The 20,425-nt window shown below is 50.9% G+C and overlaps 1 protein-coding gene across 4 annotated transcripts; it reads left to right on the plus strand.

The window, feature by feature from the left end:
• Positions 1–784: 784 nt before the first annotated feature.
• Positions 785–15,351, plus strand: DUSP4 (dual specificity phosphatase 4). 4 transcript variants are annotated; one of them, XR_012064457.1, is made up of 6 exons: positions 785–1,755; positions 10,613–10,758; positions 11,766–11,985; positions 12,614–12,813; positions 14,299–14,385; positions 15,196–15,351. XR_012064457.1 is itself a non-coding variant. In XM_072950339.1 (5 exons), exons 1-5 carry the CDS (start codon positions 1,323–1,325, stop codon positions 15,328–15,330), a joined length of 1,134 nt encoding a protein of 377 aa, XP_072806440.1. In that variant the 5' UTR covers positions 785–1,322; the 3' UTR covers positions 15,331–15,351. The 4 variants fall into 4 exon arrangements, 2 of the variants coding, with proteins under 2 accessions (XP_072806440.1, XP_072806439.1); XR_012064456.1 differs by having other exon boundaries at positions 12,614–13,999; positions 14,299–15,351; XM_072950339.1 differs by lacking the exon at positions 14,299–14,385.
• The last annotated feature ends 5,074 nt before the right edge of the window (positions 15,352–20,425 follow it).

Below are 20,425 nucleotides of genomic sequence, written 5' to 3' on the forward strand. Positions count from 1 at the left end.
CTCCTTGGGAACAACATTCCGGATTCAATTAATGCCTCCCTCTGGGTTGTAAAGCAACAAACCCAACACCTCTCTCCTATTACTGGGCTTCGGGGCGGGAGGGCTTTCTCTTTCATCTTGAGTTGGGGTTTGCCCACGTTCCTTGGGAAGCTGTAAAGCTGATTTAATGGTTTAAGATGAAAATCGATCAAGCTCAGGCAGAAGCTAACGTCTGAGGAATCGCAATTGAAAAACACGCCAGGCCGGCCGAACGCACTCCGTGAGCCTGGGGCAAGGAGGGCCAGGCTGGGCCAGCTGGATTGCGGTGCAGCGTTCCCCTGTCCACTTGGGTACGAATGGGACACCTGAGAGGCTGGTAGGCGGGAAGCACGGAGATAAAGAGGGATGAAATCTCAAAACCTAGTCCAGGCCTCCTCTAGGACGGCTTCTCGGATGGCGGTTTCTTTCCGCCGTTCGCCGCCACAGCCGCAGTAGAGTGGGGTGGCCACACCGCGACTGGGTCCGGCTGGAGGCGCGCGGCGGAGGCCTGGGTGAGGCGCCGCGGCTCTCCATTCACAAAGTCCGGGCGCTGCAGCTCGCCGGCGGGTCGGAGGCCTCCTCCCTCTTCCTCTAGGTCTCGGTTTTATGAATGGGCCTGGCGGCGAGCGTCGCTCTCCCTGTTTACTCCGCTCTTTGTGACGTCACGTCCTCGTGACTGGGCGCGAGCGGCCGGCACTCCATTCACGCGCCCGGGCAGGCAGAGGGGGAGGGGCCGACGGGGCGGGAGGAGCGGAGAGGAGGCGGGGAGCGAGCGCGGGAGGCGGGGCAGGGCGCGAGGCCCAGAATGGAAAGAGGCGGGGCCTCGCGAGGTAGTAATGAATCTGCCCCCTCCCGGGGGAGAGCTGAGGAGCATTAATAAATCTATAAGCCTAGGAGAGGAAACTCTGGCTGGGGCAGAGTGCGGAGCTCCGGCTGTTCGTGGAGAACGGCGGCCGGAACGGCAGTGCCGGCAGAAGCAGCACAACGGGCAAAGTACAATAGAGACGACAGCTGAAGGGAGCCCTCGGTCCTCTCCTGTAAACACACTCCCCTCCACCGCCACCTCCCCCTCGGCACTGTGCTGCTTGGTGCCCGAGGCCGCTCGGACTGCTATGTAACCGCGAGGCTTCGGTAGGAAGGGGACCAGGGAGAAGAGGTTCACCCGTGGGAGCCCCTGGGGGCCAAGTTTGCGGCCACTTTTACCCGCGCCCTCCCATAGCTCCTGCCCGGCCCCTTCCTGCAGCCCAGCTGGCCCCGGCGTCCTTCGCCTTCTCGGTGCCCAACTCCCGCGGTTCCCGGCGACCATGGTGACGATGGAGGAGCTTCGGGAGATGGACTGCAGCGTGCTGAAAAGGCTGATGAACCGGGACGAGAACGGCGGTGGCGCGGGCGGCAGCGGCGGCCACGGCGCCCTGGGGCTGCTGAGCGGCGGCAAGTGCCTGCTGCTAGACTGCAGACCGTTCCTGGCGCACAGCGCGGGCTACATCCGAGGCTCCGTCAACGTGCGCTGCAACACCATCGTGCGGCGGCGGGCCAAGGGCTCTGTGAGCCTGGAGCAGATCCTGCCCGCTGAGGAGGAGGTCCGCGCCCGCCTGCGCTCCGGCCTCTACTCCGCGGTCATCGTCTACGACGAGCGCAGCCCGCGCGCCGAGAGCCTCCGTGAGGACAGCACGGTGTCTCTGGTGGTGCAGGCGCTGCGCCGCAACGCCGAGCGCACCGACATCTGCTTGCTCAAAGGTAAACGCGGGCGCCGGGCGCGAGCTGGAGGGTCAGTGCGGTGGGGCTCGGCGGCCTGCGCCTTAGTGAGCTGGAGAAGTGCCGGGGGGGGGGGACTCGTGGCTGAGGGATCCCCGCGCACTCCTTTGTGCGTGTTGGTGTGTGCACGGATGTGCAAGGATTCTGTGCGTTTGTGTGCAGGCGCGAGCTCCTGAACTCCTCAGAGGCGGTGAGGGCGCGTGGCCTCCGACACCTGCAATTCTGCACCCTGCCCTGCGATTCTGTTTGTTTACACCCACTAACGGTCTGCCCTCGCGGGCTAAGCGGCTCGGCTGCGTTGCCCACCTTCCAGTCCAGGGAAGTGCTTCCAAGTGCAACTGTGCGGGAGAGGGGGACAGGTTAGGCCTGTTGGTTTGGCGTGTCCGGGCCCCGCACTGAGTCCGACCTAGAGATCCCGAGACTTGGGAAGTGGGGTGAAGGAGGGTGAGCGCCGGGGTAGGATCGGCCCTGCCGATGGTGTGAAGCGATCTGTATGTCCCCTCCTGTTGTCCAAGTCCGAGCTCCACTGGGAGGTGGCCAACCCCTCCTGCCTCGAGCCAGACCCAGATTCCGGGAGCGGGAGGCTGGAGGTCCGATTATTTGGGGGAACGCAAGGCGGGACTGGGCCTCTTAAACTGAGGCCGCGGAGAAGTCTGACCTTTTGTTCAGACCCGACTCTCAGATGGCGGCGCGTGTGTAAGTGCGAAACTCTTGGGGAGGGGAGGTCTTGTCAAGTCTGCAAGTCGGAAACCCTGCAAGGGCAGAGGGCTACCCAAGCACCTGGAGGCACCGAGCGCTGGCCGCACCTGCCAGGCTGTGTCGGGCGGCAGGGAGCCGGCAGGGCGCGTGGGGTAGGGGCGCCCCTTCCTCTCGCGCTGCATTCCGTGCATTCCTTCGCCTTCGGTGGGTCCTCGCCTCCCAAGCCGAGAGGCGTTTCGGACCCTGGCCGTCAAAGAGCCGCCCCTTTCCCTGCCAGCGCCCTCGGCCCCCTCCCTCCTGTCCTCCCCCCCCCCCCATACGCTCCCGCTAAAGGAAAGGAGATGGGGCGGGAGGCGCGGCGGAAAGCCCTCTCCACCACCCCTTCCAAAAAGCACAACACTGCTCAGAGCCGGCAGGCCGGGCTTGCCCCCGTGAACAGCGGGGGGCTTTGTTCTCGGCAGTTGTTTCCTGGCCATTTGACCTGTCAGCTGCTGGGGAAATGCTGCTGTTGACCTTTGGTTGAACTACTAAGGCGATTTTGCTGATTTTTCTTTCTCTGCGAGGGCGGCCTTTGGCACCTCCAGTTGAGCCCAACCCTCCTCCCTTCGCCTCCAAGCGCTTTAAGAGAAAGTGCCAGGAAGGGCCTTGCACCGGAAGGACCGACTGCTAAGCGGGGCGAGGAGGGCGCAGGGGCCTGGGACCCCGGCGGCCGGGCCGCCAGCTGTGTCGGGAGCCCTGCGGTCCTCGACTAGGCAGAGCTCCGAGGTGGGGTCCGGGCTGTTGAGCACACCGCCCGCCCTCCCTTGCCTTGGTTCTGGCGCTCGTGGGGACGATGAGAGAAATTCTCAGGGACGAAAGTCCCTTCGAGTGGCAGGGGCTGGCCGCGGCGTTCTCGGTGCCGCGCTGCTCTCCGTCGCTCCTGATTTGGAGCCCGACGGCGCGCCTGCCTTCGCGGTCCCTGAACCCAGGAGCCTTCTCGAGGTGGGGTAGACACACGTGGAGTCTGGGTTCGTTTTGTTTTTCTTCCTGGAAGGAATCGGAGAGGACCGCCCTAGGGTTTCTGGGTGCGCAGACACTTAGGCCCCACTCCCGGGAAGGGAGACAGATTTTTAAGGATTCCTCCTCGGGCTCCCGGCCCTTCCCTGATTCCCCCGAATCCCGCTGGGAGAGCCCGGAGCCAGATCGGTACCGAGAGCCTCTCCGCAGACCGGCCACCCGGCGCGAGGCACATGCCAATGTGAAGACGGGGTAGGACGGGCAGCCTCTGGATAAAACGACAGTCCCCTGGCGGTTGGCAAGGTGCCAGACCACCGGAAAAGGAGTGATCTAAGGGCTGTTTCCTCCCGAGGCCTGCACTGCCTCCTGTTGTCTGACCTGGTGCGGGCAGAGAGGATGGCCCTCTGTATCTCGAACTCCACATCCTCTGAGATGGGGAGCGTTTAGGCCTGAGCCGCTGGGTCGAAGTTCTCTCTCTTCATGAACAGCAGCCCCTACCCCCACCCCGGGAGGAGGCAGGAGAGATACCGCAAGGTCTTTCTAAGCGAAAGGAGCCTGCCTTTGGAAGCAGCCGCCTAAAATTCACGGGGGCGGAGAGTCCTTCCAGCTTGTTCTGCAGTGGTGGTAGAACATCTTTGAGGTTAACTGGGTCATATTCTATACAATTTAGCTTATTTTCATTTATGTGCTAAGCAGAGGCAGTCTTAACACAGTTCCTCTTCCTTCTCTCTGCCTTCTATTGAAAAGGCATCCCTAGCAAGGGCAGAAAGAAATGGGCAGTGTCTGCTCCCACAGCGCTGCGGGAAGGTGCGTCTGGGGAGGGCAGCAATGCCTCCTGCTTCCCGGTTCCCTGGAGAAGCCAGTGGAAGGCAGGAAATGGGGGTTCCTGCAAGGGGGTTCTGGGGGCAGGAAACTAAAGGGAAACAGGGGGAGACAAGCCCCTTAGATTATCTTTAGTAAGTGCCTGAGTTGATTAGGGGTTGGGTAATTTCGGTAATTTTTTCCCACCAGAGTTGTTCCTTCTATTTTGCAGCTAGTGGGCCTTTGTGTGCGTCTCATTTCATGTGCAGTGGTGGGTGTGGAGTAAAAGTGGTCAGACGCAACGCCAGTGGGAGACTGCTGGTGTCTGCCACCCTAGGGGGGACAGTAAAACAGCTGGGTATTTCTAGAAGGTCTGTTATCCTTCCTGGCCCCAGGCTACGTCATTCTTACCAATTACTTGCATTAAAAAAGCCAATTTTTCTATTTCTGCCACTTTAAAGGGCAGTTGGTTACTCACTGCAGGTAGTTAATAATTAATACCACAGGCAAGAATTCATACTTAAGAATAAACTTTACTTAGTATCAATGAAATGCTGCCTGGCCTTTATATTTCATAATATTACCCAAGTTTTGCCAAAAGCAGTAACCCAAATCACATTTTCTGGTCTGTTAGCTAGTAAAAGTTACCCTTTGGGATGAACTTTTTTTTTAAGCTCATTTTATTTAAAATCATGTAAGATTTTTAGGGAGAGTTCAGAAATTTCAGCTTTCCAGTTTTTATCAGAGTACACATCCCCTTAGAAGCCCCTTTTTCTCTCTGTCAAAGATCCTTGGATTAGAGTTTTAGACACCCCTCACCACCTCCCTTGCCCCCGATCAGTAGAAAAAGACAAAAAGAACATTTTCTTACCCCAACAGAAGTCATTCTTTACCTCTCACATTCCCAAATAACTCATCAGTCAGTTATGATGATTTCAGGTATAAAAACATTACCTTACTTTTCCTCTTGCCTAAAGTTCATCTCAGCCCATGCCCTTTGTCACGTATTATTCCAGTTCTGACTTCAAAGCTGTTCCGGAGCTGCTTTGAGAACTTGGGAAGATCAAATATTCCAGCTTCTCCCTCCAGGTTGGAACTCACGTTCCCAATCATCCCCAGACCTGAAGATACAGACTCGGACATTGCATGTCTGGAGAAATCAGCCACCGAGGCCCATCATGAATGCTGTGGGTGGGGGTCAGGCCTTCTGCCTGTTCTCACTCCATGTCCATTTGCCCCGCCCATCCTCATTTCCAGGAGGTCAGTGGCATCAAACAGCACAGCTCTGAGGGATGCTAAGGTCGAACACCTCTTTCACCCAAAGGAAAAGGACTGGCTTTTCTCCTTGCAAATAGGACACAATGCCCATGGAAGCTGAAAATTGTTAGAATTACAAAAAATGGTAGGCCTTAAAGGTAAATTTCTAACCCCTGCCGTCAGGCATTAAGGAGTTAAAGGAATGAGGCAAACTCACTACTCTTTGCATCATTTGAACTGGATGCTTCCAACCAACCAAGCAACTAAAGACAGGGCGTAGGTGTAAACTGACAGTGACAGCCTGGTCCTGGATGCTTCTGGAAAGGTGGGCTGTCCTCACCAAGGTGCGCTGCACAGAGGACTGAGGAAAGGAGAGAAGGTGGCATTTTTAAGGAACCAAGAAATTCCTTGAACAAATCAGAACATCTGAAACCAGATATCTGGTTTCCTTTTTGGGAAGCAGTTCCGCCTAACAAAGAGGAAGGTTGACAGGAAGGAATGTTGACTCTTGGCTGAATGGAGCAGAGAGCATGGAAGGGGCCGCAAACTGGGTCCAGCCCGACTGTGGCGTCAGGTGTCAGCCAGCAGGCCTGGGACCTGGGTCTTTGCAGGGAGTCCCAGGGTAAGAAGCTCACTTAGGTAAATTGTAAATACTGCTCAGCATCTCTAGGGGCATTTTTTAGGTCAACACTCACATTGAGGGAAGTTCTCAAAGGCAAAGGACCTTCAGATGACCCCAGACTTTCTTGCTGGGCAACATTTGCCTTGTGTTGATAAGATGTCCCGGGAGAGCAAGGCCAGGAGCCTATCTGTGAACGGGGATATTCTGAGTGTTGAGAGGGGAATGGGAAAAGGGCGGCGGTCACTTTAAGATCCATGACATTGTCACCACCGAGACAGTCTTTCCTATCACAGACAGCTTTAAAAGTCCTGTTGTGGTGAGAGGACCAGCACCACCCCAGCCTGCCCTTTCTAAAGGACCATCTCTCATCCACTCTCCACCCAGACATGGGTGGGAGGCCGGTGGGTCCTCATTTTCAGGAAACTTTGAAAATTGCCTTGCTGTGTGTGTGAGAAAAAGAAAAGAACACAGAACTGAACTGTAGCTGTGGTTATTCCTCAAAGAAGTCGGGTGGAAAATTATAGTTCTTCCCCTCCCCTCCCCCAGACTCTCAAGTTTTAAAATTAAGATGAGAAAATGAGAGTTTTAAGACTGTATTATTAAATAAGAACATGGGAAAAAATGGTCACATTTAGTCAGCATATCTGTTACAGAATTACATTCAATAGGACGTAGGGAAAACCAGGGGGGAATTCATTGGCATATGTATTGTGAATTATGTTCAGAAGATAAAAATCAGACGTTAAGGCACCTGCTGTCAGTTTGCAGTTTGCAGATAAGTAGTTGGTGGACATTCAGGATCACAGAATATTGGGACTTAGAGACGGTATAGCTGGAACCTTATATTTTGAGGGTAGAAGACATGGTTTAGGAGGGAAGGTGCTTGCTGGGGCTCCCACAGCCAGCGCTGAGACATGGGGATCTAAACCTAGCTCTTACTGGAAGGGCTGTGCTGTGGTCCCCACACAGATTTGGGATGGGAAGCGGGGAAGCACCAAGGAGAGAAGAGCAGGGGTCAGACTTTTTCAACCCCATCCACAGAAGGACATTCAGTTTCATTTCCGCCATGACCCAGTAAAGGGCCAGACATGCCTGAAACTGGAGGGCCAGGAAATTACACCCTCTGTCAACGCAATGCATTCCAGTAGTTTCTATTTTATTTTGTCAAGTTTTTTAAAAGTGCTGGTCACGACTCCTTCATGATTACCTGTGGTCAGGGAGGCACTGGAAAGAACCAGAGTTCGGTGAAATGTCAGCAGTGCCCTGTTCACATCCTTTCTGTTTCTGCATGAAAATTCTTTCTTCACTTGAGAAGGACCACCAGGGAGGCAGACTGAGCAGCAGGGTGGGCTCCTGCTGGCCAGGTTAGAAGTGGGCTTTGGGACCAGCGGGCTGAAGGCCATCCTTGCCCTTACCTGAGGCCACCTTGCACTTCAGTCTCCTCTTCTGTAAAACTGGGGCAGGTCACACCTTCCTCAAGGGCTGCTGCGTGGACACACACCAATGCATAATGAACATTTCCTCTTAAGAGGGTCTATCATTTTATTAACGTGGATGGGAGACCCCGAGGGCTTCCTGGGATGTGGACTGAATGGTCCCTTACAGCTGCACCACCTTGCCTTACCTGCTCTGGGCCCCACCATCGTGTGCCCTACTCATCCGAGGTCTTGGCCTGAGTGCAGCTCCTTGGCCCAGAAAGAGGTCCTTTGGTGATGCTCCTTCTAACTACTAGCCACTGACACCTCACCCCCAGCAAAGCCAGCGACAGCTCAGGAAGGAAAACCCTTTCCATTCTGTCACCATCAAGGATGTGACTCTTCTGCTGCTCCTGTCCCTTGAATAAATCTGCTTCATCACTTAGTTCCTTTCTGACCGTTCTCTGAAGATCCCCGAGAAGGACTGACTTTTCAGTCATTTTTCTGCTTCATTGTAATGGTGCCTTTTCCTGACCATTATTGTCTCTGCCCTGTTATGAGCAGCCTGGGGGAGATGGCAAACAGCCCCACTCCGGCCTGGTCTGGCCTCTGGGCCACCTGCCCCCTTCCCTGCCCTCCACACCCCCGGGGTCAGCTGTAGGCTCAGGACCCCTCTGCAGGGTCTGCTGCACCCCAAGATTGACCGATGATCAACCCTACGAGATAGGGGATGTTCCTGGCCAGGTAGGGGATGCAGGGCTCAGGAAATGCCAGGTACCTGGCCTTCTGCTGTCTACCCACCAGCTCTCAGGACTCCAACTAGAAAAAATAAGTAAAGCCCAGGAGGAGAAAGCTGTCCAGAGCCTGAGGAGTTGCCCATAGAGCTGGAGTCCCCCGTAGGTACCAAAAAGGGAAAACTTCGTGTGTACCTCCCCGAGGCCAGGTGCAGAGCACTGATTGTTTCTATCAGTCCTCGCAGGTGGCTCTTGGCCTGGACTATTAATCACATTTTACAGATGAGGAAGAGGCTCAGAGAGGTTCAACAACAGCCCCAGGCTGCACAGCTGATGATTCACAGGCCTGGCTTTCGCCTGGACCTGCAAGTCTGACCGCAAAAGCTGGGCTCTTCTGGAACTTGAGTCTGGTGCCCTGTCCTGTACCTTCTCAGCAATGGGCAGAACATTCTCTTGACCACTCTGAGGCTCCCGGCTCCTGCCGCCCTCAGGGCTTCTTTTCCTCTGTGACCTTGGAGCCTGGCTGCTGGCCCGCCTGTCCAGGTGATGAGCCATTGGAGGGTACCATTCATGTCTTACAGCTCTTTGAAAAAATGTATTTTAATAGCTCAAATGATGTAATAAATACACAGATTATTTTACTGAAAATATTTCAAATCTCTAGAAGTATATAGCATAACAAGGGATGGCTTTTCGATTTGCTGATGAACCCATTTCTCCTTCTACTTTCTCCAAAGGGAAGCCCTTCCCAAAGTTCCCCATCCCAGAGGCCTATCGTGGGGACTTCAGCTCCAGGCACTTGCTGGCTCTTCTTCCCCCATGCACTGCATTTGGGACAGCAGTGTTTGCAGCCTGGCAGGGAAAGGGGACAGATGGGGGTGATGGAAGGCAGGGGTGCTCCTGTGACACAAAGTCCACTAAGGCCACCAACACATCTGAAGCAGGTAGTACTGGCCCCTCCAGCAGGTTTTTCCCTCCAGGGAGGCTGGTCATTATGACTCAGCAGGAGCACAGGCCTGTGACCAGGGAGATGTCCATTTATATCCTGAGAGAGGGAGCGGTGGGGGGAGTAGAGCCTCTGGTCAGAGGGGAAAAAATGTCTGCCCTGTTTCTGTTAGCCTTATGATGTGGCAAACGATCATTTTCCTTCCTCTCTGAAGCAGTAGTTTCTAGGGCTGGGATTCGGGGCAAGTAATTGTCACATGTCGACATGTTGGAAAATTGCTATGAATGGTGATAGGGAACAGTGCACCCACCCTGTCACTCAGTCATAAAAATTTTTGGTGCTAGTGACCTCCGTGACCGTCAGTTGAATGGGTCCATTTGTGTGGTTGTTCTGCAACCTGCAGACCCAACTGGATTAATTTATAATCCGTTTCTGGTCCTATGGAAACTGAAAAATAAAAACACAAGAAGGGCCAAACCTTGACAGTAGATGATTAGTTTCCTGCAGAGCAGGATTCCAGAGATCACAAGAAAATCAGAGGTACAGGCTGAATGTCCCTCTTGGTGTGTTTCCCTTCCCGCCTCCGCCTGCATCTCTGCCCACCCCTGCCCAGCCGGCATTTTCCTGCGTGGTACTAACACTGTTCCAGAGAAATTGGCCGTTTATCTTAAAACACCTCCCTTCCACGGAAGATGATCCCACAGATGACCATTCCAGAGCTTAGCAACTCTCAGGTCAGGAAATCCTCCCTTGTCCCAAACCTGTATGTAGCAAAAGGGATTTATTTAGATTTAAGCCTGTTTCCTTTCATTTTGGCCCCTTGTTGATGGCACAACTGCTTGTGAGACCATGTGATTGGCATCTGTTCTGTTGCTGAGATCCAGAAGGGCTGGTGCCAGGGTCATAGTTTTTTTTATTTTCTCCCACACTGGAGAACCTCTGGAAGGGCTGGAGTTGGAGGATGACAGACATCTTTGTAGGTCCCAAGGCTGCTGGCTGCCTTAGTACTTGTGGAAACCCCCAGCAGCTATTCTTTCTTCCATGCTTTGTCGTCATCCTAAGAAAAGCTTCCCTTCTGCATTCCCCCCTGCACATCCTCCTTTGTGTATATGCATCCCAAACCGAAGGCTTGTTCCTAAAGCTTTCCTTCTAGCCATCAGGATGCAGTCTGAGTAGAATATAGTCTCTGCGTCTCTGACAGTCGCCGTAGCCCTTATCTCTGAGCCCACAGCGCCACCCAGTGGCAAATATGGGTGCAACCAGCCCCAGCTTCCCAATGGCGCTCCGCAATCAGGATAGGATTCAAGTTCTTTCTGGTTTCCTGCTGGCGCAGTGACCCCATTAACCTGAACATCTTTCTCCTTTACAGGTGGCTATGAGAGGTTTTCCTCCGAGTACCCAGAATTCTGTTCCAAAACCAAGGCCCTGGCAGCCATCCCAGCTGCTGTGCCCCCAAGTACGGCTGAGTCCTTGGACCTGGGCTGCAGCTCCTGCGGAACCCCACTGCACGACCAGGTGCGGGGCTTCTGTTCAGAGTTCTGCTTGTTAAAGGCTTTGGACGTGGTGCCTCAATTTGGGGACAGTGTGCTGAGCCCTTAGTATTGGGGTGCGATGTTAGGTAGAGCCCATCCTTCCCTGAAATTCTTCCCCTTCCTTCCATTATTTCCTTTACTGAAGAAACAAATATAAAGACACAAGTCCCTGGTTTAGCCTCTAGAGCTTTGGGCAGATGAGTGAGGCCAGTAGTGTGTGAGCTGCTCTGCAGGTAGCTGAGACCCCAGCCCCAGTTCCCAGCAGTCAGGCTGTGCACCCTACATACAAGCCAGTCATAAATGCTAAATGGACGTAAATGGTCAGGCAACTCTCCTCCGAAAAAAACCAGCTGGCGCCAGGACATTACTTCTAAGTCCACCCCTTCCAGTCCTTTCCTTTAGATGGAGAAAGTGGATTTATGGGGTCCAGCAACTCTGCTCCCCAAATCCCAGATCACTTGTGTTGATCTGACTCAGAAGTGTCATTAGTTAAGCCATCGTGACCTCATTTTGCCAGGATCCCTTCTCTTGTCTGTGAGGCCACCATGGCACCTGTTTGTGATATGCTAAGTAGAGACGTAGCCAACCAAGTAAGAACCCAAGCCACACCACAAATAGCTCAGTGATAGCAGGTGGAAGCTCTTTGTGTCACAAACAGTGGGACGAGGCCAGCGTCGTCTGCTGCTTCACTGGCCACGGGGAAGGTAGGCGGGCTGCATGAACCAGCAGGCGGGGCCCATAAGGCCTACACCTGCTGTGCAGAGCTGAGCTCTCAGCCAGAGAAGTCCCACTGAGCCCATCACTCCGTCCAGGAGCTCCAGCAGGACACGGGGAAACCTGAAGGGGTGGTGTCCACAGGCAGTCTCCCCAGGGCCTGGGAAAGACCAACTGAGACTGCCTTCCCTTTCCTGCATCACGTCCCCCAGCCTTCTTCCTGGTTGTTCCACTCATGATGTTGGGGGGGGTCTGTGTTTTCCCTTTCTGGTGCAGGGGGGCCCCGTGGAGATCCTTCCCTTCCTCTACCTCGGCAGTGCCTACCATGCTGCCCGGAGAGACATGTTGGACGCCCTGGGCATCACCGCCCTGCTGAACGTCTCCTCCGACTGCCCGAACCACTTTGAAGGACACTATCAGTACAAGTGCATCCCGGTGGAGGACAACCACAAGGCGGACATCAGCTCCTGGTTCATGGAGGCCATTGAGTACATCGGTAGGCTGGCTCTGGCAGGGTGCAGGGTCCAAGGCCGGTTAGGGGGCCAGGGAGGATGGGAGGGGAGAGCGAGTCGCTGGTAACTGGTGTGTGGAAGCAGGGATTTAGGAAGGGCTGTATCCAGGCCCGTTTCCCCTCTTCCTTAGTAGGAAGACTTGCCCGTCAGCTGTTGCATGGGGCAGAGATAGGAAGACGGGCTTACACGAACAGCAGGACTTAGGTGAACAGCAGGTGCCCTTAGTTAAGAGAGCCAATGGCGTTTTCCTCGTCTCCAGGGCAGAGGATAATTTGGGGATAGGGAGGAAGACAAAGGGAGAATTGGGCCATTGTTTTCATTTCTGCAAATGAAAACACTTCCGTGTATGTTGGGATGTAACTGGCTTTAGCTATGCACATTTCCTAAGCATAGTACATTTGTTTGGTTAAGTCTCAAAACTACCTCAGAATGGGTGGAATTCCGGTGCCCCTCCCACATGGGTTTCTTCCTTCAGTGGGTCAGCAGGAGGGCCCTAGCCCACATTTCTCAGATCCTTCCCGCCACACCCTCGTTTTGGCTGAGGCCACCTGCCCCCACCATCGGTGGAGGCGGGCACTGACTGCACTGACTGCGCACTGCTCTCTGCCCCAGATGCGGTGAAGGAGCGCCGCGGGCGCGTGCTGGTGCACTGCCAGGCCGGCATCTCGCGCTCGGCCACCATCTGCCTGGCCTACCTGATGATGAAGAAGCGAGTGAGGCTGGAGGAGGCCTTCGAGTTCGTAAAGCAGCGGCGGAGCATCATCTCACCCAACTTCAGCTTCATGGGTCAGCTGCTGCAGTTCGAGTCGCAGGTGCTGGCCACGTCCTGCGCGGTGGAGGCCGCCAGCCCGTCGGGCCCCCTGCGCGAGCGGGGCAAGGCCACTCCCACCCCCACCTCGCAGTTCGTATTCAGCTTCCCGGTCTCCGTTGGGGTGCACCCGGCCCCCAGCAGCCTGCCGTACCTGCACAGCCCCATCACCACCTCCCCCAGCTGTTAGAGTCCTCGGAACGCCCCCAGACCCAAACCAGTCGGCTCTCAGCCAGGTGGGGTGGGCCCCTGTGTGGGCAGCGAGTCAGGACTGACCAGCAGGGGGCAGGCGACCCAGCTCCTTCCATGCATTTCTCCTGGGCCAGCCGCGGGGCCCCGCGAGAAGGGCAATAAGGACCGCGAATACATATTTAACGCAAACAAACAAAACACTCCAACTTAGAGCAATAACGGCTTCCTCAGCAAGCAGGGAAGACCTGGGTTTGGTTTGTGTGTCAGTTTTACTTTTCAGATAGGAATTTCTTACCTCATTTTTTTAAGCAGTAAGGCTTGAAGTTATGAAACCCACAGATCCTGGCAAATGTGCCCACTCAATTTTATTAAGGGGGGAGGGAGGGAGGGAAGGGAAAGGGACCAGACGATAACAAGTTTGCCAGAAGTGCCTGGTTCTGTGTGCTTGGTCCTTTTGTCGTCGTGGTAGCTACAGGATTTTTTTCTTTTTTTAAGAAATCTTTTTAGGACCTGGTTTTCCTTTCTAAGTCACCAACAGGTGAATAATCATGCTTAATAATCAAAGTATTTATTAAGAATTTCCTCAGAGTATGTAAGTACAAAAATTCTAGTGACAGTGAATTTAGAAATATTTATGTTGATGTGGATCCGCGGAGCACAGTAGCATGCAGATGTCAAAGCAGTTAGGAAGTGGTGTGTACAAGTCAGCATGGTGACCAACTTGCATTCGCAGAGAAGCTAGGAGGGTGAAGTGGGCGGAGGAAGAAAGGATGGGACTTCTTTTTAATCAGGACGTCCTTCAGTGTTCGTGCGCGGCTGGTGGCCGCGCCCCTTCCCTCCATCCGGGACACTGAGTCCGCCTATGCGCACATCCGCGGAGGCGGCTTCCGCCAACATGGAGTGTGCACTGTTCTTTGGAAGTTGGTTCTTAGGCACAGGGACCACTGAAGCGATTGGAAACCATGAGAATATAACCGTTTCTGATGCTCAATTTGGCGGTGAGAGCTTTTTTTCTCATAGACCTGCCTGAGAACTTGGATATTATCTGTGAGAAATGTTATATAATATAAGGTGCTCCTAAAAAAAATTGGGTGCAATTCAAGAGTTTTCTGCAGTGAGTTATTTGGCAAGGCCACTGGGGAGCCCCTCTGACGAGACAGACCTGAAATGGAGCCTTTTGGAAGTGGAAGCACCGTCTTTTTTCTCTTTTGCATAAATCAGAATTTTTAATTTTAGAGGGTTTTCTTGGAATGAAGTACACCAACAAATTCTTGCATTCTTAAAATTCCTGGTTTAGGTGGATATTTTTCAAAGACATCTTGAATAAAAAGGGGAATGGACACCCTATTTCAGGCCCCGTGGAAGTCTAGGACGGCAAGAGAGGGTGAGTGGGGACTCAGGCAGATTCTGCCTGGGAGCTGGCTGCTCGGCTCCTGTGACGGGGACCCGGGGCGCACTCAGGTGCCATTCTAGAATTCTTTCTTGGGATAATGCCATTTTCAGGGGCCATTCCAAAGGGGGGAATGGCCTTTGGAGAAAGAAAGAGGTGGGTTGGGCTTGGGGGGGGGGGACAAACCTCGTGTTATTTAATTTGTAGTATTGCGGACAATGTTGCTGTGGAGTGTCAGATTAGATGTAATTGCAAATTTGTCTAGAAACAGGAGCATGTTTTTGTTTGGTTTGGTTTGGCTTTTTGTTTTGTTTTGTTTTCTCCCTCTGAGGATCTAAGTGATGAACATTCTTGCTCAACCGTAACTTCAAGCCTCAGTGTCAGAACAGTTTTGGGATGCCCCTTTTCATCCCTGCACCCCGACAGGACCAGATTCGTGACATTTCCTTCCATAAACATGAGCCCGTTGGCATCGTTTGTCCTGCCTTTGTCAAGCCCTGTTGTGGGTGTGACCAGAGTTCCCGATTCCTGTTGTCAGAAAAGGACGAGGCTCCCTCCTTCCCTGGGAGCTGTTTGGCTGAATCATTGGCGGGGGGGGGGGGGAGTATTGGGGTTCCTGGACAACAGACCTGTTTAGAGACGTTTCCACTTTTTCTCGATTCCTGGACGTTGCTTCATGTTTTGTGATGAATGAGGTCAAGTGGGTTCGACAGCTGGAATAGCAGGGGTTCAACAAACAGTGGACCCGAGGAGGGGGTGCTTGAGGAGGGGAGAGGTGGCTTAGAACAGATTCACTTTCTACAGAACGAGTGTGCATTTGCCAAAACCTGTGTATCCTGCTTTGCCAGACAGTCGGAGCCCAGGACCCACCCCAGCCATGTCTTTTCCCTGCTTTCCAATCCAAGTCTTCTGTCAGCAATGTCAAACCACTGTTTATAAAGCTGTTTTCTTTGTACTTGATAGCAACGTGAGTCTTAAAACTCTTAGAAAGAAAATAGGAAACTGGCTTGATTGGAAATGGGGAGTTAAGGTCCCTATTCTCCCATCAGAAGCCCCTTGGGTGGCTTGGCTAGCTCTGATGAAGACAGCACCGCAGGGTCAGTCCCAGTGGCCGATGGGTCTCAACAGGCATCTCTCCCATGTAGTGATCTCTGATGATGCAAAATTTCTGTAATGACCAGAAACAATTGCCCCTCTCACTGATTAAAGCTGTGCTATTGACTCCAAAAGGCCATAGACCCACTGGATCTTCTGCAGAGACGGAAGGACACTGCCAGTTCCCTCCCGGCATCTTGTGTACCAAGGGTGTTGGAGGAGCCGTGGGGAATGGGCCTTCCTCCCCCAGGCCAGTATTCAGCTGAGCTGCTGGCCAGGAGCTCCCAGCCTCGGTCTTTGCCTCCAGAGGCCATTTTCCTCAGGTGCCCATTCCAGCCTGATTTCAGAGAGGTTTCCACAACGTTGGGAAGTCATGAGAAAAAATGTAAAATCCTTGGAAGATGGACAGAGGGCGGTGGGACGGGTAATTAATATGTGAGGGAAAGGGGCCCTTAGGCTGGAGGTTGGGCACCAAGCCCTTAGTTAGCAAAGTGAAGGTTCGCCTTGGCTGCCCAGCAGTCTCAGCTGGGGGGCTTTGAAACGCTGCTACCAGGCCAGCCCAGACCAAGTACCACCCGGGGTTCTGGAGGAGGGACCCAGGCATCAGTGTTTCAGAAGCTCCCCAAGAGCTTTCCCTGTGTAACCAAGTTGGAAAACTGCTTTCTGGATGGCAAGGTGCTCTTGGAGGCCAGGTCTTGATAACACAGAGCTAGCTTTTCTCGCAGAAACCATAGCCAGGTGTTTGTCACCGGCTCAGCTGAGGGACAAGGTGGTTTCTGTCAAGTGCTCAAGGGGCATGTGAACTCCTGGACAAGGCACCCTTTCACGCTCCTTCAGAGTCAGCTGGTCTGTGGAACATTGTTAGGACCTGAACACAGTATCTGGATGTCGATGATTTGCCTTGAAATTCCCTTGTCCGTCAAGCAGAATGGAGAGTGCCACCTCTTTGAAGGTACCCTCCTCCCCCCGGGGGAACTGTGCCCTTCCTTGGAGTTTCTGAGTCATGTGAGAAAGAGGCTTCTTCAAGACAGCAATGCAATACTTGTAACTTCTGTAAATAGCCCCATCTTTCAGAGTGATGTCATTTCTACATTTGATATGCTTGTATTTCTGTAGGATGTATATAGTAGGGGATATTTTGGTTTGGTTTTGTTTTTTAGAAAAGTCAACATGTCTGTTTTTATTTATTGCTTGAAAAAAAGCATTTGAAGAAAAATAAATACATTTTCAACCACCTCTGGCTTGACTTCTCCTTTCCTGTAAAAACTGTGCTGCTGTGTTACCTTGGTTGATCTGGGTCATTTGATAATCTTGTGCCCCGAGGAACACCTACAGTGGAGACAGGCTGATCAGATCTGCGAGCCCATCTTTGCTCCCCAACCCCACTCAAGGTGACAGAAGGCTGGTATGAATCTCTGAGTACCTGATTTCTCCAGTCAGAGACAGTGACAGGAAGAATTGAATGATGAGAGACAGGGAGGGTCCTGCATCTGTGAGTCGACTCTGTGCCAAGCACTGGATGGAGTGATGATGGCTCTGAGGCTAGGAGAACTCAGTCTTAAACAGCCTAAGCCCAAGTGATTAGGGCTCTAACCAAAGAATGTACCAGCACATTCCACAGCTGAGACTCCCCACCCCGTTGATAACAAGGGGGTCCAGCCTGGCTCACAGAATCTTAGGACATTTTTCTGACTTCATATTCTGTTGGGAGTGTGGAAATAGCAGGATGCCTCAAGGCCAGATTGAAGAAATAAACGGATGAAGATGATAGAGCTTGGTGGTTCCCCAAGGCTGATCTGTGGCTTGCTGGCATCAGATTCCACTTGTACATACTCCCCAAAGTATAAACCAACAGCGTGTTAGTAAACATGCATTTCCACTGTGTTCTTGTTATTTAACATTATTTTGGAAGCACTAGCCAGTATCGTTAGCAAGTGCGAGAAATGAGGTATACAGTTTGGAGAGTGGGAGGACAGATTACTTGCAGATGACGTGTATCTGGAAAACTATCAGAAATATGAATTCGGCAAATGGGTGCTTAGCTAAGAGCTGAATTCAGCAACCCAGCTGAGTCCTTCTTACCCCACGAACTTAAAAGAACCTGTCAACAAAGAAAGCCCTGCCCTGAGTTAGCTTCCTAGTGGAAGGTGAAGAGGGGAAGGTGCAGGCTTTGTAGCAGGAACAAAAACAAGAGGAATGAGCTGATCTTGAGGTGAAGGAACCTTATCTAATGGGGAAAATGTAGTCCAGTGGACGTCCTGTGTTCTGACCAGTGGGATGGGCCTCTTCTCTTCCTGGGAGAGGGAGAGTGGATAGACTGGCAGAGGCACAGAAAAGGGGTTAGATAAAGGTTAAAGGGTCAGTGTCTCCAACACATTCCTTCAGGAAGCCTTTAGAGAAAAGGTGCTCAAGTCTCTCGTGAAAGCAGGGATAATCTATTATTTTTTTTTCAACGGAATCTAGCTTACCAGAGCATTGGCCGTGGGAACTAGCTCTGTACCAGTTGCCATAAGGAAGTTTAGTGGGAAACTCTTGAACTCCTTGTTAATGTATCTCATGTCAATTTAATTCTTAGACCAGCCAGAAGAACCTAGAAGGGGAGAGGAAAATTTCTTCCTCCCCAACAACAGGATAATACTTTAGATATTAGCCAAGTCAACTAGTCAACTATTTAAAATGTTTCAAGGACATCCAAAAAGAATGTAGTCTCTGTTTGGGGGTACAAAGTTTTATGTGTTTGTTAAAATCAAGTTAGTTAAATACAATATTCAATAACCTGTTTGGGTTTTTTTTTGTCAGTTTCTTAGAGGAATGTATTAAAAATATGAGGAGGATTTGATCAAGTCAGAGTCATAGTGGAAGATTTAGCAGTTTGTGCTTTCTGTGTTTTGATGGTGCATGCACAAAGTCACGATTGTCAGGGCTTCTTGTGGCTCACAGGTGATGTTTCTTTTTTCCTCGTACTGTTCCATTCTACTTTGTCTGGAATCAATAATGCCTTTTCTGTATTCGTTTGGTCACCACTTGTCTGGTTTGTCTTTGTATGTCTCCATTTTAAGTAACCATTGGGGATTTACCTTTCAATCATAGAGAACAGTTGACCATTAAATAATAGAAATGTGACTGCAGGTTTATAGGTTGAATTCTGTAATTGAGCCAAATGTTGATTCTGGATATTTGTTTAGAACAGTGTAACCCCATTTAACCCCATGGCTTTGAGAAAATACAGCAACACAAGGCCAAGGGATGTCTCCCCCGACCTCTTCCTTTCCACCTCCCAGTGGAAGAGATTCTCTTCCAATCTGAGCAAATGAGCAAAAATAGCAGAGGCACCAGCAGAATTGCATACTCACAGTCCTGTCCTTGTCATCACAACTTCTTTTTTCATTTCCAAGATGATTGCTTCTGCAAAGTTTCCGAACAGATTAAAGCAATTCACCTGGAACTCAGACTCTAGAGGAGGGCGGGCCTTGAATTAATGAGCCTCATGATTTAACAATATATATTATTCTTGTTTCAGTTTCTTCCCTTCCCACAGTAAAACAATTTTATCGAAAAACTAAAATGCATCTAAATATTAGAAAGCAAAAAATCTCCCCAAATCCTTCATCTCTGAAACAATCACCCTCAACAGTCCATGACCATCTTTCTACGTATATGTGTGTGCATATATACATATATACACACACATGAACACACACTTTCATGTTCTATCTCATGGACAGAGTCATGACAGTTACATTTTCTTGTGGCTTGCAGGTGATGTTTCTTTTTTTGTTCAATGTTTTAGATATATATAGGTTATATTTATTATAGATATAGATTTTATAATATATATACACATACACATGCACACATAGGGTTATTTCTTTCAAAAATGTCAGACATATTCGGAATTCGTCTTTTCATTTACCTCCCTCTCTTCCTCCACCAGATTCTGCAAACAACCACTGTTAACAATCACAGGACCTTCCATATCTTGCCATGCTCATAGAGTCATATACAATCTAACATACCGTATTACATGGTACAATGGTAAAAAGTACATATACCAGATATCTCTCCATATATGACTACATGTAGGGATTTTCTTTGGTGGTGTTTTCTTTATAAAGACAAGAGCATACAATACACAATTTTCTGCATCTCTCTTCCCTCAATATATTGTGGAAAATCTCCCAAGTCAAATGATAAATGATCAGATTCACTCCTGATTTCTTTATGTGGATAATTGGTTCACAAAGATCAAAAATTTGAAAAATACAGATGTGTATATAACACTCCCTTCTCAACTATGTCGCCTCACCACACAGTTGACCCTGTTTACCAGTGTTACCAGATTTTTTCATATTCACTCAAAAGATAGTCCATTCATTTACGAGTAAGCACGGGAAGGTATAGTGTGTTTATATTTATGTAATTTCTCCCCCACCCAAACACTAACACTGTTGTAAAACTTCCTGAGTGTTGTCAATCTGATAGGTCACTTGTGTTAAGTTACTATTTTAAATTGCATTTCTTTTGTTATGAGATTGAGCAACTTTTATATATTCAAGAGCTATTTGTATTTTTTTTCTAAGAACTGTATGTTCATAATTCTTACCTGATTTGCATTTTTTTTCCTCATAGATTTTCTGGAACTCTTTCTGTATGGAAGAGATTAGCCCCTTGGCTATGGTATGATTTGCAGACATTTCCACCAGTTTGTCATTTACCTTTTGACTTTGCTTATAATCGTTTTTTAATTTTTTTTGATAAATATATGTTAGAGTTCCTGCTTTCAGTTCTTTCGGTATACACTGTCCTGCCTTATTTTAAAGAATATTTAGATAGAGAATAAAACTGCACGCTTGTGGCTTGGTTCCTGCTGCCGTGCAAGGAAACATCAGCTGTATTTCAATGTAATACACTGAGTGCATGCATGGGAGGAGAGCTTGTC

This window comes from Vicugna pacos, chromosome 26, assembly GCF_048564905.1.
Source record: "Vicugna pacos chromosome 26, VicPac4, whole genome shotgun sequence".
Classification (NCBI taxonomy): domain Eukaryota; kingdom Metazoa; phylum Chordata; class Mammalia; order Artiodactyla; family Camelidae; genus Vicugna; species Vicugna pacos.